At 40.6% G+C, this 18,468-nt stretch overlaps 2 protein-coding genes across 12 annotated transcripts in view; one reads left to right on the plus strand and one right to left on the minus strand.

Annotated features, from left to right (window-relative positions):
- The window catches only part of ARSG (arylsulfatase G), a 102,017-nt gene extending 83,613 nt beyond the window's left edge, over positions 1-18,404 (minus strand). For all 11 annotated transcript variants that reach the window (XM_087956072.1, XM_087956069.1, XM_087956062.1 and 8 more), the window contains exon 1: positions 18,349-18,404. The gene's annotated coding sequence lies outside the window, so the exon portion shown is untranslated. The remainder of the gene's footprint in view (positions 1-18,348) is intronic.
- On the plus strand, positions 583-14,808 carry SLC16A6 (solute carrier family 16 member 6). Its single transcript, XM_026678799.2, has 6 exons — positions 583-1,176; positions 4,482-4,722; positions 6,115-6,258; positions 6,704-6,832; positions 9,109-9,930; positions 10,865-14,808. The coding sequence occupies exons 2-6, from the start codon at positions 4,488-4,490 to the stop codon at positions 11,092-11,094; spliced, it is 1,560 nt and encodes a 519-aa protein (XP_026534584.1). The 5' UTR covers positions 583-1,176; positions 4,482-4,487; the 3' UTR covers positions 11,095-14,808.
- Positions 18,405-18,468: the final 64 nt, after the last annotated feature.

The raw sequence follows: 18,468 nt of genomic DNA on the forward strand, positions 1-18,468 counted from the left end.
TAACGAAAACCATGCAAAAGTGGGGGAGCGGGGGAAGGAAGGCGGGAGATGGTGCCTTTAACAGTACAGAGAACTGTTGAGAAAGAGCAGGTCGAACTTGGGCAGGAGTCTCACGCGAGGGACTTCCTCTAACCGAGATGAGTTTTCGGGGACATGAAAACTGAACTATGGATTCCAAGCGGCGCAGCGAAGCTTCCTTTTGCATGAAGATGTTCAGCCTCGATGAATTTGGGGTGAGGAGTTCACATAGTGTCTTTTTTAGAATATACATTACTAGCCGGGGAAATGGTTTGTTTTTCTTTCCGAGCTCTACCTCGAGGCTGCTTCTTGAAGAGAAACCTAATGGGGTGGTGGGGGTGCTCATAACGCCATAAAACTGATGTAATTCGCCTAAGCCGCAAAGTCATCTCTTTGCGGCTTAGGCGAATTACATCAGTTTTATGGCGTTATGAGGAAAAGGGTGGGGGGAAGGTGTCATGAATGGAAGCAAACGTGGCAGAGCCCGTCCACTCTCCAAATGAAGCTCAACCACTCCGCCCTTCCCTTGCCGCCTCGTCTCTCACTTTATACTCGGTTCAGGTCGCGGCTCCTGCGGCTGCCCGGCGCGCGCTTCCCTTCAGAGCGCGCGGAAGCCGGCCCGCCCGCCCGCTCACTCTTCAGCTGCTGCAATTGCAATTGCAAAACCGGGTTCCGGCGCGCACATGGCGCTGCCGAGTTACAGCGCGCGCCAGATCCGCCGGTAAAGACCGGCTCGAGCCGGTATATATATAGAGATTTCCTAAACTCCAGGAGCGAAGGAGGAGCCGGCTGGCCATGGGGCAGCCTTGGCAAAACCAGCAGCGGGAGCCTAGCATCGGATAACGAGCCAGACTCCCGGCCGCTCTTTCCGGACGAAGGGAATCTATTTTAGGTGCAGGGCAGGCTCCACCTTTTCCAACGGGGGGTCAGGAGTATAAGTCTGAAGCGACTGGAGCCCCCTTCCCGCGCCTTCTGGAGCCGGGTCTTTTTGGTTCGTGCTACTGAGGGCGAAGGGTCGGGTGTTCCAGCCGCCGTCTCAGCATGTTGCTGACCAGGTCATAGGCCAAAGGTGCTTTTCTCTGCAGCTTGGGGGGGAATCCTTTTTCTTCCACACCTTTCTCTCCCCAAGTTGCAGCAGCAACATCATCTACTGACCTGGTAAGTGACTTTTCTTCTGGGCACAAGTTTGGTTGTCTTGCTGTCGCTTTTTTTTTTTTAAACACGTTACTTATTGTTTTAATCGAAAAGAGCATCCGCCTCTCTGAAAGAGAGAGCAGAGGATCCGATTGGGGAAAAAAAAAGTGGTGGAACTGTGCCTTGAAGGTTGCACGAGAGATGAAGATGCAGTCCTGGGCCTTCGTGCGGAGAGTGGTCACTTCCCACGCTCTACATACATCGCGTGGACTGGGGAGCCGGCAACGAGAGGTTATTCTTCCATTCGGAAGAAAACATTTAAAAAGAAAAACCTTGCTTATAAAATAGGTCTCTTCTCCCCCCCCTCCCGGTCTTTAAAGGAAAAAAAAGAGCTTTGTATGGTGGTATTTATGCAAGGCAAAAGAACAGCGCAGATTTGCATTCTATCAAATGCGCTTTAAACCGGATTGAGGATAACCACATGGCGCAACGTGGCCGCTAAAAATTCTGTTCCGCTCTATTGAATTCTGCAAGCGTCGCATCTCCGCTAAACAAAGCCCTTGGATCTCACACCTCTTTTAAGCTGCGCTTTTCTGAGCAGCGACCGGGAAGGCTTAAACGAAGTACAATGTTTAAGTAGAAATAGCATAGACAGGACCGAACAATACATATTCTCCAGAAACAAATGAAACTAATATTGGAACCTGTCCTGTGCCGGGCTTAGACAGGATTTGATCAAGATCTCACATACGCAATGCTTTGTATGGATTATTGTATTACGACTCAAATTACAGAAAGACTTAACTCTTTTCTTTCTGCCCCAAATTTGGAAAAAAAAAATTCAATACTTTTAACATTTGATTTTGCTGTAGGATTTGTTACATACACCCCTTAACATACCACCACATACATGTAATCTAATGCAAACCAGGTAGGACTATTAATACAACAATTCTGCCTGGTCTGCATTAAGTGTTACAGTAACAAAAGTTACTTTGCTGTCTTTACACAGATTCCTGACATATTAGATATCTTCTCTGTCCTTTTATTCTTCCAAATCTGAAGTCATCAGGTACAAATAGTCCAGTCTTATGGTTTCAAAAGCACCTTCGTATGGCAAGCTGACAAAAATAATTACTGACTGCCCTTTCTGCTTTCTGTATAATTTTTACCTATTTTAATTAACATGTTAAAACCCTGTATAACTAATTAGCTTTAAAATGGCATAGCAGTGCCTTTGGACTAAAGCATAAGTGATTTGATGAATGTTTAAAAATGGTTTTTTAAATTTGCCTCTCCCAAACCAAATTTTAAAAATCCTTCCTCTGTTATACAACATATATTCCAGGAATTATTTGACAAAAGAAATTAATTTCAAAAAGCATTTGACATAAAAACTCCTGATAAAGAAATGCTTTCCTGCAAACATTTAAAACTCTTATTACATACTTTAAATTACTTTTTTTAATTGCTAACTTTCTCCTAAACATATCTCACATGCAATTTAGCACACTTAAGCAGTTAGATATATTTCACTATATATAATTAAGCTGTCTGTGACATCAGGGAATTTGTTCTGTACAATAGAGTACAGTATATACTAGCACATAATATTACAGTAATAGTATGTACACAAAAATCTTGTGTATCGAGGATACAGAATTGCCTATTTAGATTTCCTCAAGCCTGAAACTGTTAACTGGGACTAAAGCAGAACTTTGTATGTATAAATGTTTCCAAGTGACTCAACAGCTAAAGAATGATTGGCAATTACAGCAGCTTAAGATACCTGCCCATAGCTTTTTGCAAATACTTACAACACTGCAAGAATCCTGGAATAAAGATAGATGGTCCAAGAAGTCAGTGACTTTATTACTTTTGCTATGAAGTTTGGCAAAACTCTATTTTGATTCTCCTCTCCCCCCACCCAAAGTTGCTCTGCACTCCATTGAGAAAATATACTTTAGTGAAAGAAATTCTGACTTCATCATATTGAGATATTGAATTAGAACATTTTAATTGTTTCAGAAAGCACTGCTGTTAGAACTACTCAGAGGTTATGTGGCGTGGCATTAACCTGGGAGTACACAAAAGTATCAGCACAAAGAACTTTTTCAGGCATGCTTGACTGTTTTAGAGTGCGCAAGATAAGGAGCTTTTATTGAGTTATCAAGCACCTTGAGCATCAGCAATCGCTGCCTGCATATAGGTAGTCCCGTACACAGTATCCAACAGTCATCTGTACTGTGTAGAGCTTGATTTATGATCAAAGTTCTGACGGGACCCACCCTCCTCCCAAAAAATCGTGCGAATCCAGTTCCAACACCCATCCGAATCTCCCCAGGTCATGTGACTGCATTTTAAGCACCAGCAGTCTGCCCATATTTGCAGCTGTTTGCAGCGCTCCACAATCATGTAACTGATTTATGTCATTTTTGCCCGAAACCAAAGTTTACTGCCAATTTCCAGCAAAAAGCACTCCACAGTAAACAGTGGCTTCCCTTAATGACAGGCATATTCGCTTAATGACCACCATTTAAAAAAAGGTAAAATTGGCTCCAGTCATATGATGATTTGCTTTATAACCCTAACTGGACCTAAATTATAGTTGTAACTTAAGAATTACCTGTATAGGCTGTTCTAGTGCTTAAAAAGGACCTGTTTGATGTAGTGGTTAAGGCTAAAAACCGGGAGACCATGAAATTCTAGTTCTGCCTTAAGCACAAAAGCAGTTGGGGTTTTCTTGGGCGAGTCTCTCAGTCTGAGGAAGAAGAAACAAGAACCACTTTGGACACCTTGCCAAGAGAACTGCAGGGACTTGTCCGGGGAAATCACCAAGAATCAAAACTGACTTGAAAAAGCAGAACCAGGAGCATTTAAAATCATCATACGGATGGTTCAGCATTTTCAGCTATGAAGACAACACCTCTTAACAGCAAGATGGGCTTGGATTTAATCAGAATCAGCCTCAAGAGTAGATTGCAAATACAGTACAAGATTCTTCTCACTCTCACTACAGCTTTGGAGTCATCACGGATTCTTTTTTTAACCTCCAGAAGTGCCCTCTATTATATTTTCATCTGCTCCTTAATTGCTTTTTCTAGAACGGTTCTTATGATGAAATACGTTTTGGGTTTAGAGATTAAACTAGCCCTACAACATCATATCATAATTTATGATAATGAGATTTACTTCAACTCTTTATAGTTTAGGGGGAACTACATTTTTAATATTTATTTCACACTTAATTCCTTACGTTTTAACAAGTGAATTTCATGTGTCTTGTGTTTTTAGAAGATATCTCAATTTTATCATCTTTTCTATTCCAGATCAAAATGTCTGTAAAAAAAACCATAATGTCATGCTTTACCCCAAATGTTTATACTAAAGTGCCTGATGGAGGATGGGGATGGATTGTGGCTTTTGCTTTCTTCTTTGTGGAAGCCTTGACGTACGGCATTATCAAGTCCTTTGGGGTCTTCTTTACTGACTTAGTGGAATGTTTCAATGAAAGCAACAGCAGGATATCATGGATAATCTCAATATGTGTATTTGTACTTACGTTTACAGGTAAGCGCATACTTAGATAAGGGTTATATGAAGTCTTACAATCCTGGTCTTATACATGACTTAAGACCTGTGTTTTCAGTGGGCTTAATAAAGGGGCCCTACCCAGCATAAGGCTTAGTTATACTATGGGTGGTCATTTAATGACCACTTGTTTAGTAATCATTCAAACTTAAAACAATCTTGAACAACAGCGATAATTACAGTCGGTCCTTGAACTTGCAGCCCTTGCACCATTCCCTGCAGCAAAGTGGTCACGATTTGGGCATGTAGCAACCAGCATGCATTTATTATAAGCATCAGAACATCCTGTGGTCACTACAATCTTCACAGCTGGCTTCCACCAGGCAAAGTCAGTGAGAAAGCCAACAGTAAGTCGTAATCAGGCGATGTTTGTGCTTCACAACCCATAGTGATTCACTTAACAACCACTGTGGGACTGCTGTAAATCTGGGGTGGTTATGATGTTTCAGGTTAACAACCATGTCACTTAATGACAGATTTGCCAATTCCGATTGCAGCCAGTAAGTAACGATGGCATTTATTTATCCCAAGTGAGATTACTCAGTCAAACCAGCTCTTGTCTTTCAATAAGAGGATTCTAAAAGGAATACTAGAACAATTAAGGATTGCATTCTGTATACATTGATTTACAATTATGTTTAATAACTCTTCTAGATGATGGCTTAATTCAAGTTTACAAACATATTTGAGAGACCATCCTGCATAGTATCTGCCTACCCTGTTTGATCCTGCAGAGTTGGCATATTTTGGTTACCTATTAATCAAACCATGCATGTCACCTGATGGGATCTGAGAAATAGGGTTCCTCTGTTGAAACTTGGAATGCCTGCCGATTTGCCACTATGGACTTATTAACAAAATATATATAGTGAGGGGGATGATTTATATTAGTGTCTTTGAGTCACTGGCAACTGTCTGGACTTGTTCCTGCATTTTTCTTGGCAAGGTTTTTCAAAAATGGTTTCCCTCCTTCCTAGGGCTGAGAGAAAGTGGCTGGCCCAAGATCACCAATTGGCTTTGTGACTAAGACAGGACTAAAACTCCCAATATCCCAGTTTTTAGCGTGGTGCTGTAACTCTTACTACTAGACTGGTTATCATACGTTATGTAAACATGTATAAGTACGACATACCACTTGGGACCGCTCTAATATAGTAAAATTAAAGTAATCAGAAGTAAATTACTGGTGCCTGGAAGTTTGACTCACTGAACCAGTGACTTATATGTTGCCATGTTCCTGGCTGTTGGATACAAGGTGTTATAAGGGGAAGAGAGATTTAGAGGACCCTGCAAACCAAAGTACATAGGTTGGGTTCCAGTATTCTGGTCTGCAAAGAGATATAAACAATTAAATATTCGTTCTTTTTGCAGCTCCTCTTTCTACAGTTGTAGCTAATCGTTTTGGTCATCGTCTGGTGGTGGCGTTCGGAGGGCTACTGGTCTGTAGTGGAATGGTTGCCGCTTCCTTTGCACGTACTCTGGTTGAAATGTACATCTCAATTGGCATAGTTTCAGGTAAGTTTCTTTTAAAGAAATTTTGAGCTATCATCATTCTCCAAGAATGTTTACATTCAAGCAGTAGAAATAGCTCTTGTATGAAGAGGTCGAGATAGCTTGGAAACAGGAAAATCTGCCTAGTTCTCAGTTCTGCTAAGTGACCCTGGTTGTTAACGCCATCACAGCCAGACCTGGATTTTCAGCCTCCTTGCCCAGTGACAGAGCAAGGGTACCTTTTGAGAGTTTATTTTGGGAAATGTATCACGATGCATTCTAATTATTTGAAAAACTACACCTGTTAATAAGAATTAGCAAAACATGTCAGAATTTCAAGAGAAATTATCGGTGGCAAACAGTATGTCCTGAGTGAATAATTAAAAAAAGAAAGAGTTGGGAAAAATAAATATTTCCGATCCTGCAGGAGCATAACAGCTTTATATTAACATTTGGCATTTATTCACAGGTTTAGGATACTGTTTTGCCTTTCTTCCAACTGTTACCATTCTGTCTCAGTATTTTGACAAAAAGCGCTCATTGGTCACTGCCGTGGCTTCTACAGGAGAATGTTTTGCCGTTTTTTCTTTTGCACCAGGTAAAAAACACATTTCTTGCTTTTTCTAACATAGAGGTATCTTATACTTCTTTCTGCCTTTGATATGAATATATCAAAACATAGTCCTGCCGAAACCTAGCTTCCCTTGGGGACGGGAACATGTTACACCAGGGATGTCAAACTTGATTTCATTGAGAGCCACATTAGAGTTGTGTTTGACTTGGGGGGAGGGCATGTGTGTGTGTGGCCAGATCAATGCTACTTGTGTTTGACACCCCTGTGTTACACTTTTAGTTTCAATTTACAAATACATTAATTGTAGAGTAGCAGTCCCCAACCTTTCTGGCTCCAAGAACCAGTTTCTAAAGAAAAATTGTCTTCCACAGACGGGACGCTGAGGGGAGGGGGGATGGTTTCATGTGTGCAATTTGAATCTCATGCATATGCAGATTAGGCTTAGTCTGTTAGTCTGCTTGCACGGCCTAGTTTCCAACAGACCATAGACCAGTACTGGTCCATTGCCAGAGGTAGAGGATCCCTGTTGTAGAGAATGTACAACTCAAAATTAATGTTCCTCTTTGGGTTACTTTGTAATATAGCAGAAAAAGAGATCAATGATGGAGAAAGTATTACGATCTTAATCGTTTTCCAAATGCAACATTTCTAGCTAAGTTCTTAAAGATCGTATAGTTCTGCCAGACATAATAAAAGCCATGGATTTTTCATTTGAGCAAAACTCGGCTTATTCCATTAAATCATACTGCAAAAACATCGACACTATGTTGTCAAGAAGCAAATAGACAATTGAGGGCCATCTTGATTTAGTGGGTAAAAGCATTAGAATAGGACCTAGGAAACCAAGAGTTCTTGTTGGGCCTTAGGCATGAAGCCAGCTGGATGACTTGAGGCTAGTCAGTTTCTCTCAGCTCTAGGAAGAAGTCATTGGCAAACTACTTCTGAAAATATTGCTAAGAAAGTTGTATGAGGTTGTCCATGAAGTCACCAGCAATCAGGACTGATCTGAAGGCACTAAAAACAAAACAAACAGCTATGTAATAGTGCAAGTTATTATAGATGCAAAATTTAGGCTACTGTCAGCAGTAGAAGCCTACTTGGTGGGCCAGTCACTCATTTTCAGCCCAACATACATCATAGAATTGTTGTGGGGTGAATTAGGAGGGAAGAGTGCTATATATACTCTTATTGGAGATCCTGCAAAGAGACAGGATATAAATTTAATCGTATTCTCAACTTCAAACACATTTTCTAGAAAAGCATAGCAAGTTCTCGGAATGCATGCTGTTTTCATTAAGAGTCAGAGATCAGTCCATTCATTATATTCCAAGTAATTAGAACTTCTTTCCAGTCTTTAGAAGATTCACACCACCTGCTAAGTAAGAAGTGTGGGGAGGGAGACTCAGAAAAACACAGCGGGATGAGAGAAGGGATATCCAGATCTTTACACTGGGAATATTTTTTTAAAAAGATACTGTTAAGAGGAGGTTTGTGCTTAAATTTGTAATTAGGGACATGATTTGAACCCTTCGTTATTCTAGACATGAGCTCGGACTTCTATAGAGCATGTTCTCACCTTGCTACTATTTTTTCAGTAAGCAGAGTAAAATGACATAAAACTCTGCAAAATGTCCAAGCTAAAAATAAAGCTGAGTTGCAATTCCAACCGCAGGTATTAATAGTAAAAAGGGCTGGCGACGTGGTTATCTGGAAGATTAACCCAACGTATCTGAAATTCAAACCCTGGGATCTTAGCATGTCTAAATGACTTGATGCAATTCTAGTAGGCTACTAGAATTCATCAGGCCTACTATACGTGCTAAAATGAAATGTGCGTTCAGCCCTCCTCCATGCCAGAACCTTCATTTTGCCCATACTTCAGTGTCTCCCTCTTCTGTCTTAGCTCCCATATCTATTGCGGATAATTCATCCCATCATGGTGGAGGAAGAAACTGTTTTTAGTTTCACAGAGTATAGATTTGGAAAAGTAAGAGAACTACATTTGATCCCATTTTCCCTAAGGTGACAGAAGCATATATCTTCCTGTCTAATATGTGCTAAAGTTCAGCGGCACCAAAGCTTACCTGGGCAAAGAAACACTTGGTATAAAAATCCATTTTGTAGTTTGCTTTTCCGTTTCTCATGCTTAAGCGATCCATGTCCCCCCAAAAAGTTAGCCAAGAATTCTATGCCTGCCCCTAAAGTCCATGAGTGCAACTATGACAAAATTTGAACTTACTATTATAAACACGAGTGTTTTCCAAGTTCATACCTATATTTTACTTTTTCCTATGCTATAGCTATCACTGCTTCAAAGGAATACTTTGGTTGGAGAGCCAGCCTCTTGTTTGTTGGTCTACTGCAGCTTGGAATCACTGCCTGTGGATTGCTGCTGCGGCCCATCACAATCATAGCACAAGAAACAGTGAAAGTATCATCAGTGGAACAGCAAAGAGAGACAAAGTACATGCTTGAAAATGAACAGACGCACACCTCAATAGACTCCATTGACTCGGGAGTAGAAATAACTACACCTCAAAACATACCTAGAGATGCCAACTTGGAACCTAAAAGTGAAGAACCAAAGGAAAACACGGAGAGGTTCATAGCCAGTAGTAGCATTCCTACCAAGGAACCCAAGCCCAAACTCCTAGACTTCTCTGTGTTGAAAGACTGCAGTTTTATTTGTTATGCGCTTTTCGGTCTGTTTGCTACTTTGGGATTCTTTGTTCCCTCGCTATACATAATTCCTCTCAGCATGAGCCTTGGCATCAGCAAAGACTGCTCTGCTTACATTCTCTCAGCCATGGCAATTGCTGAGGTCTTTGGTAGAATCGGCGCAGGTTGGCTCCTCAACAAAAAGCCCATCAGAAAAATTTACATTGAGCTCATTTGTGTCATACTTCTGGACGTTGCCCTTTTTGCCTTCCCTCTTGCCTACGAATTTTGGGGGCTAATGATGTGTAGCATTTTCTTTGGATTCATGCTCGGGACAGTAGCGGGCACACACATTCCAATGCTGGCTGAAGACGATGTCGTTGGCATTGAGAGGATGGCATCTGCTGCAGGGGTCTATGTATTTATTCAAAGCTTATCAGGGTTGGCTGGACCACCCCTTGCAGGTAATGTTAAGCCGTCCAATTTCAGAGATCTTACTTCTCTCTGTACTTACTACCCATGCTGGGGGTCCATAACAATTGCACCTGTTTCCCAGGGTTCAATGGGTCATTATCAGGTAGGGCTGAAGAAAGCCCTCCCTGAAAATATGAAGAAATACTGCCAGCCAGTATTGACAAGATTCTACCTTATGTGGACCTATTACCTGACTCAATATTAGGCAGCTTTCTACTGTGATGGTAATACATACTAAACCAGGGGTCTCCAACCTTGGCAACTTTACGACTTGTGGACTTCAACTCCCAGAATTGAAGAACAAGTAAAAAATGGAAACGGTGCTCTTGTGTGAGCAAGGAACATTTAATTCAGCTTATATAGGATGTGCGTGTGTGTGTGATAAGGACTCTAGGTCAGTGTAGAGAGACTTGGCGTAATGGTTGGAATGCAGTATTGTAGGCTGATTCTGCCAACTGCTAGGAGTTTGATTCTGACTGGCTTAAGGTTGACTCAGCCTTCTATCCTTCTGAGGTCAGTAAAATGAGGAGCCAGATTGTTAGGTGCAATTCGCTGAGAACTGTAAAACACTATGAAGCAGTATATAAGTCTAAGTGTTAGTTAATAAACAATCTTGCTTCTTGTTCCCCCCTCTAACCAATATTTTAACATAGTAAGTTGAATGGCTGCACTTCAAGGAGCATCTCCAATGCCTTTTCTAGAATAGTTTACAATTTTGAGCTATTTAGGATGGGCCCAAACCCCAAACATGCATCATGGGAACACAGTTGTTTAAGTGATTCACTTATTAAGTCCTCCTATGGTTCTTAAATTAGATATAGTCATACTCAGGAAAGAAAATCTGAAGAAAATGTTTCAAAAGATTGTGGTAAACTGGTATGTATAACGTTTTTCATAACATGCTCTTTTCTTCCTCCTTTACAGGTTTACTAGTGGATACCACAAAAAATTACAGGTCTGCATTCTATTCCAGTGCTATTGGAATGCTGCTGGCTGCTGTATTCCTTTCTTTGCTGAGGCCTTGCAAGAATTTAACATGTCAGAGAAAGAAACAATCACTACAAGAGAATGTCTCAGAGCCTCAGGACGATTTTATAGAAACTGATTTTGGGAAAACAGAGGATTCTGTAAAGGGCTGTGATAGCATAGCTTGAATTTTAAAACATATTATTTAGAGATTGGGGAAAAACAAGTCGGCTCAAGCCCACCTTTTAAAACTTCATTAAAGGGAATGCAACACAACAAAGGTGAACATGTTAGCAATTCTTTCATAAAGACTGGTTAAATTCCATGCACACACTCCTACTGAGCATGAAGTTGTGATTCAAATTTTTTTATTAATGGGAAGCAAGCAACACATAATAACTCAATTCCAAATCATAATGAACCAGCAAGATGTTAGGCGAAAGAAAAATCAGATATGGCTTATCCAACTAAGTTAAAGTTTGCTGTGTTTTTTGTTGCCTATGAGAAGAATCTCACCAGAAATAATGTTCTCTTAATTAACAACACAGGAGTAATGCCACAAAATAACTAATCTGATGAAACAGTCTTGAAATGTTTATTTTCATCAAATAAGCATAGCTGTTCTGCGTTTTAGTTTTGGAGAACAGATATTGAATTTATACTTGGAACAAGTAGCCAATTCTCCTTGTCCTGCGACTTGAATTGGAATCCAGCAACATATGGGGAAAAGTTAACTTTTGTCACTCCTCACTAGCGAATTAATGAATAGCTTTTGTGTGCTTTAAAAGTTGGTTAAACTTCACAAAAGTTTGGAGGTTACCAGTTCTATTTTAGGGCCAGTTACTCTTCATAACAGTATTACCTTAAAATGCAGATAAAAATTATTGCCTAATCTTAAGTATGATTATTTATATGTTGTAATGTTTTTTCAAGATTCACTACTGAATGTGCATAAATTCGCAGCCTTGATGAGACTTGCTTTTTGAGTAGATATATTCAAAATCACAGTATCAAGCATAGAAGGACTAATTCTGATTGTGCATGAATAGGATTGTACTTTTAAAGACTTACTTGCCTTTTGATGTTCAGGCAAATCACTGATTCTAGCAGTTTTAATTTTTAAAAAAGTTATTTATTTTTATTTTGTGATTGTTATTTAAAACAAACCATTTGCCCCGAATTCTTTCCAAGTCTTGATGCATTTCTAGTGTGTAGATTTTTAGGCAATAGATAATAGTGCACCTACTTATTTTTATGGTTATAGAAGTTTTGCAACAGGTGCCTTTAAAGAAATGAAACAGATACTGTGTGCTGTTTTGGAGTTCAGAGATTGAAACGACCAGATTATAGGTTTAGTTAAGACTTCGAGAGTCTGCTCTGATCTAATGGAGGCTGTGATTTATTAAATTGAGTAAAACATTTCAAGCATGTATGGAATTGTGTTGATTATTTCAGTATGGATAGTCCTCAACTTATGACCACAAAATTTCTGTTGCTAGGAGAGACATTTGTTAGGTGAGTTTTGCCTCAGATAATGACCTTACTTGCCACAGTTAAGTGAATTACTGCAGTTGTTAGGTTAATACGTTTGTTAAGTGAATCTGCCTTCCCCATTGACTTTGCTTGTCAGAAGTTTGCAAAAGGTGATAATCTGACCCTGGGACACTGCAACCATCATAAATATGAGGCAGTTGCCAATAGTCTGAATTTTGAACATGTGACTATGGAGCTGCTACAACAGTCATAAGTGTGAAAAAGTTATAACCCACTTTTTTCAGTTATGTTGTAACTTTGGTCACTAAATGAACTGTTGTTTAAGTCGAGGACTACCTGTGAAAGTTTGCTGAATCAGGAGAAAACCATTTTTATTCTGAAAACATTCCACTGTCTTGGTTATACTATGAATCACCTTTCAGTTAGGTCTATGTCTGAAGGCTTAAGTCCTTTATGGACAAGCTTGAGAAGGTGCATGCTGTATGTTTGGGACTTGTTCTTATCTTTGTTAACTTCCACATTCATTCATGTGTAGGTCTTTTATGATTTAAAAAGAAGCTCTGATTGTTCCATCAGTGCCTTCATATGAAGGTTGTACATTTTGTCATCCCATTTGTATGACCAGTTGTGCTAACAGTAGTGCACTGAAAGGTGAAACTATATAATCTAATGCCTCAGTCATCTACTACCTTGCAATTCCCACTGGGCAGTGTGCCTCAAGCCATATTTGGGGTCTTAAAGGGGCCAGCTGCATAAACTAAGCCTTGGAGAAATATGAGGGTTATCTGATCTAACCACAGGAGGGCAGCAGAGAGATACTTAAATCTAACTATTGGCTGTCATCTAGTGGTCATCCAGATTTTTTACAGCTATATCTGGTAACCCTGCAGAGAGAAAAATGCAACAAAGTTAATATTTTTAAAATGCAATTTGTGCATCTCCCATTTTCAGTAAGTTTTGTACAAAGGAAATTCACAGAGGTGGCAGCACCATGTTGACTATTGTTCACTGACTTTTAATAAATAGCCACATCAAAGGTGACACGAGCTTTCTTACCCCACTTTTATACGTCTTTTTCTCACTAGGCAACTCAGGGGGGAAACGAGAAAATAAGATTTGGTTCTGAATACACCACAAGTACAGATTCAAAATGTCTCTTGATAATCCATTGTTAATGGCACTGTATGGTCAATTATTCTGGTAAGACTATACAAATTAAGGTCATTGTGATTCCTGATAGGGTTTTCCAGAATCCTCTACCAAAAAACAAACGCAACCTTAAAAGAAAAAAAAAGTTCAAAATCTATACTGTCACAATGTAAAGACATAAATTTGTGAATGCTGGTGAATTTTCAATGCAACATATTTAAAGCATTCTGATTTTAGATATTCTTAATAATATAAGAAAACATGATCTTAAAAGCTATTTACTTGCACTGTGTTCTAGTAAAATGCTTTACTTTTGTCATCAAGATACCCTTAGGCATAGGACATGGTGTCCCTGTATCTTAAGCAATTCATTTTGTGTCTCTGCTGGAAAATTCTGAAAACCATGTTGCAATTTGGGATTGTTTGTTTACTTTCAGCACTTTATCATGTACAGTAGAAACTCAATAAACTGCAGAGAAGACTGGGAGGAGGGAATGACTAGATTTTCTGGATATTTTTGGTGGGAAATAAAGGAATAAAATATGAGGCATGTGCTAATAAAAGTGGCCATTTATTTAGCAAGCATACCATATACTTATTATATTCCTAGTAAAGCAGAAAATATAAGGTAGACTTACTAATGTAAATCTTAAAACCATGTTTGGAATACTCATTTTTCTGGTCCAAGCTATCTAAATTACTGTAGTTTGAATTCTAATGTAAAACTACCATAATACAGGTAGTCTTTATTTAGCGACAAAGAGTGACTGTTTGCAAATAAAACAGTAATTTAAAAAAAGTCATTTCCCAATCAATGCAAACATTTACCACAATAAAAACCCTTCAGTGTGAAACTGATTTCGATCTGGTCAGTTTCAGGCAACAGGTACCAGGAGGGTTATAATCAATTAACACTTTTATGGGAGGTCATGGGGCAGAGAAAAAGCATATTGTGTACTTGACATGTAGATGGAAAAAATAGTTGTCTCTGCAAGTTAACGAAGTTCTACTGTAATGTTAGTCCAAATATTTCCAATACTAAATAATGCAATGTATGTAACTGACATCTAAAATTATGTATGTATGTACATACCATATTAGTGTGATCAGAATGCATGCATCTGAACAAGATATTCAAAATCAGGATTAAACATGGTTGAAGCAGGATGCGGATTTATTCTGTACTGTAAATTAGTGGATTCTGGAAGTGCTACCAAATAATGAGTTTTGCAATAAACTTTTTTTAATGAAAAATGTAATTTTGGTTTAATCTACCTTTTGTTCCAAATTTCACCACTTGTCTTTTTCATAGTGTTATCACCCATTCTTTGAGTTGGCAAAAAACTACTATTAGCATTGCATTTGTAATCTCCATTATCAACTCCTACTTGGCCTCTATTATAGCTTCCCTCCAAGGTAAGCTGGGAAGTCTAACAGGCTTTATATACCTGAAGTTTCACCTGGAATGATGTCCAAAGGGATATATAGGCACAGCTCAGGATTATTTAAGTCTCTGTCATGAACTGAGGAAGAGGTGAAGACATGGGAAACCAGCAGTAAACCATCTTTATACTGTCCACTGTTTGTGCTAGCGATAGAGTTGCTTGGCCTATCACACAAAGCTTGTAAAACCTCGAAGTACTCATCATAATATGGAAAGGCACACATAAATTTTAGAAACACCTGATCACGAGACCCAATCCAGTTAAGGGAACTGCTGGCCAATTCTTTGGATCTATCCATTTGACCCATGGCTTCTAGGATAGCAATGGCAAGCCTTTTGGGCTTGGCATGTCAAAAATCTGGAAAATCATCAGATTCTGCTTCCCCACCTCTCCCTCACACACACTTCCTGAACAAAAGAAGAAATAATTATCTTTCCCTGATCTTGGTTACTCCAAACAGCAACACTCAGTGGTAAGCCAATGCTGGGCTTGAAGTAGAGGCCTAGGCCTCAGCATAAGCCCTAGCAGCAGTTCTGCCACTCAAAAATACCTTCATGCAGTGTTCTCTTTCTGTTGACAGCCCTCTGTATCCTATCCAAGACACACCCCATTTTCGAGCAGCCTTCCAGCCTCCAAAAATCTCACGTGAGAATGGAAAATGTGTTTGAGAACAGTTGTTGAGTGAATGCTTGTGGCATCCAAGTCACAGGATCACCATTACTGCCCTAAGATATGCTTTCAACTCCCAGTCACATGCCTTCCTCAGCCCTGCAGCGTTTTCTTTAGTAGTTCTAGATATTAAGTTTTACTTTGCTGTTTCCAACTTCCCTGTTTGCTGCTTGGGTCAGATGTGGCATTCTGACCTTAAGATGTTTCTCTCACTTCAGCCCCCCACACTTGCTCTTTTGCTTTGCTTTAGGTTTCCTTCTGTCACTTCATGCAAATAAAGGTCCTTCTGCAAAACATTCAAGACTGTATATTTGAGACTTTTCTTTCCTATGAAAATGGATCAGTGTGTATGTGGTGATCCTGGAACTTTCTCTACCATCATTCCATCTCAATGCAAATCTTTATAAAAAGAACAGAACATCTGGCAAGAAACATATTTTGTGTCTACTACATCAAAAGCAGTTTTTGCAAGTTTTTACAAACAAAACTCACCATCATCCCCGTTTCGTTTACAAAATACATATGGGATGAAGGATGTCCATCAAGGACACAAAGAGTAGGTACACATCATACTTTCCAGATAATAAACCAAAATTCACCAAACTAATCCTACGGGTATGTACTCACAATAAATTGAATCATGCATGGCTGGGTTCCCACAATAAACTAAGCTAAAATGTGTTCAGCTAGCTTTCTTAAACCTGGTATCCTCCAGATGATTAGGTTTATACAGTATCTCACATCCATAACAACATGCTAAATGAAAGGCAATGGGAATTGCTCTGACTTATCTTGAGGGCTTGAGGTAGGGAAAAGCAGGGTAGAAATATTGCTGGTAAAAGTTTCTTGCTTTAAAAAGGATGTCTAGCGCCCTCTAGTGTCTGGTTTGTGTAAAACACCTGGAAAATACTTCTATTTAAATCAACTGGTTGTGACTGCAAGAATAAATTATTCCTTGTTCAGAAAGAAGAGGCAATACATACATACCGTACATCATTAGGATCAGAATGAATGCTCAGTAAACCTTGCTCTCAAGGTGAGTCAGCAGAACTGACTCCCAATTCATTCCCAAGCGTTCCAGATTGTATTAGAGTTATAATATTTAACAAAAAGCTTCCAGGCTGTAAGCAATACCCACAGAGACTATAAATTGGAGAGTTTTTAAGAGCTGGATCTCTCAAGAAGGATTTAATTGATTTTCCTGCCACTGCAGTGTTGCACTAGATGGCTTTTGTGACCTTGTCCAAAAGTATAATTCGGTGATTTAAGAGACCTGCCTAAAGAACAAAACTTCTGACTTGGATGTTTTCATTTCAAAGAAGCAGCTAGCATGGAGGGCTATAATGAGACCATTTAGCAGTAAGGAAAACGTTTAAATGGGTCAGCTTCCTGATAATCCTTGGGTTGCTTTTTTAAAAAAGTTCAGCACATGTCTTGTGTATTCCATTTCCAAGTTGAAAAATATTTGAATGGCGGAAAGAAATGATAATTCTTACGCATATCAAAAGAAAATACAATACAAAAGCATCTTGCCTTTGAAGGAAGTGCTACAAAGCTTTGGGAGATAAGATAATAAATTGGAGTAGAGCTATTAAGACTGTACAGTGGATCCCTTAAACCATTTTCAGAGATCTCACAGCTGGCTTCACAAACCAGCACTATCCTCTCTCCAGTTTGGGACAGAGCAGCTGTCCCTAAATTGCAATCACACTACAACAACCTTACGGAGAGCGTCTCAAGATGCTACAAGAAAGAAAAAGTGTAAATCCGCAGAGGTCGGCCGGGAAAATACACCTGTGAACGGCGCTGCAGGGTGCAAGTCAGAAACCGGGTTTTAACCCACTTCTGAATTCGTTTGAGTCGGGGACGGGAGCCGATGCTTCGGGAGCAATTCTGCTCCTGCCGGAGGGTCAGGATGCTCCCGGGCTACATGCAAAACGTGTGAAGTTGTAAGAGTTAAAAAGATCTGGAGCCGGATGGCCCGTTTGAAAAGCGCCTAAATCCGGGAAAGGGTCGGAGCGGAGCAGCGGCTGCAGGGCCAGGCTACTGCCCCCCCCTCCCGCCCACCCAAGCTCTGGGCGTGGGGCAAGGCTGCCGGGCGGGGGCCTCACCAAGCGAGGCCTTCCCTGCCAGCCTCCGCAGAGAGCGCAGCATGCATGGAAAATTCCACCACCGTCTCTCGCCGGAAACGCCACATCGGGCCTGGCCTCCGCTGCTTCCCAGTTTCAGCTCAACGTGGGCACGGATGCGCTCGCTCACACACACACACACACACCTCCATCCACCCCTTAGGGATAGCTGCCTTCCCGCCCGACCTCGGGCTGCGCGTGTCCTCCTTGCACCGGCTAACTTTACCTAGAAGGACCGATGCAATTGCAAGCCTCGTTGTCCGGGGCGGGGGAAAGAGAATACAGAATACAAGATAGTTCGCCGACTCTCCCTGCCCGCCTCCCGCCCCAAACTAGAGGCCGTTTTGCACCCGGATTGCAAGATTTCTGCTACTGCGGCCGAAGGACTCACTTTTCTCAGCTTGGCTCGCCCTCTTTTCAGTTGATTCCCGCTCCCCCCCCGCCACCCCCCCGCAATCAATCATCTCAGCTAAGTCAAAGCCCAAAGTTACACCCGCGTTAAAAACCAAACAATAATATCGGGTAATCGCACGGCAAAGGTGGTTTGTGCACTCACACGTCCGCGCCGCTCTTGCAACCCACCGTTCCTGGCCATCACGTTCCTCCGATTCAGGGCAAGTGTAAGCCAGGCTTTGCGCCTCCCTTTTGCTTGGGCCTGAACCAATCAGGAGACACC

The sequence above is a fragment of the Notechis scutatus genome, chromosome 2, assembly GCF_049901735.1.
Source record: "Notechis scutatus isolate UNSWTSFEM ecotype Mainland chromosome 2, rNotScu1.2, whole genome shotgun sequence".
Taxonomy (NCBI): domain Eukaryota; kingdom Metazoa; phylum Chordata; class Lepidosauria; order Squamata; family Elapidae; genus Notechis; species Notechis scutatus.

Bases quoted from the DNA above. Each gene is read 5' to 3' on its own strand.
- SLC16A6 (XM_026678799.2), top strand. From the start codon at position 4,488: ATGTCTGTAAAAAAAACCATAATGTCATGCTTTACCCCAAATGTTTAT. The intron at 4,723-6,114 runs GTAAGCGCATAC...TTCTTTTTGCAG, and splicing joins ATTTGTACTTACGTTTACAG to CTCCTCTTTCTACAGTTGTA. The intron at 9,931-10,864 runs GTAATGTTAAGC...CCTCCTTTACAG, and splicing joins GGCTGGACCACCCCTTGCAG to GTTTACTAGTGGATACCACA.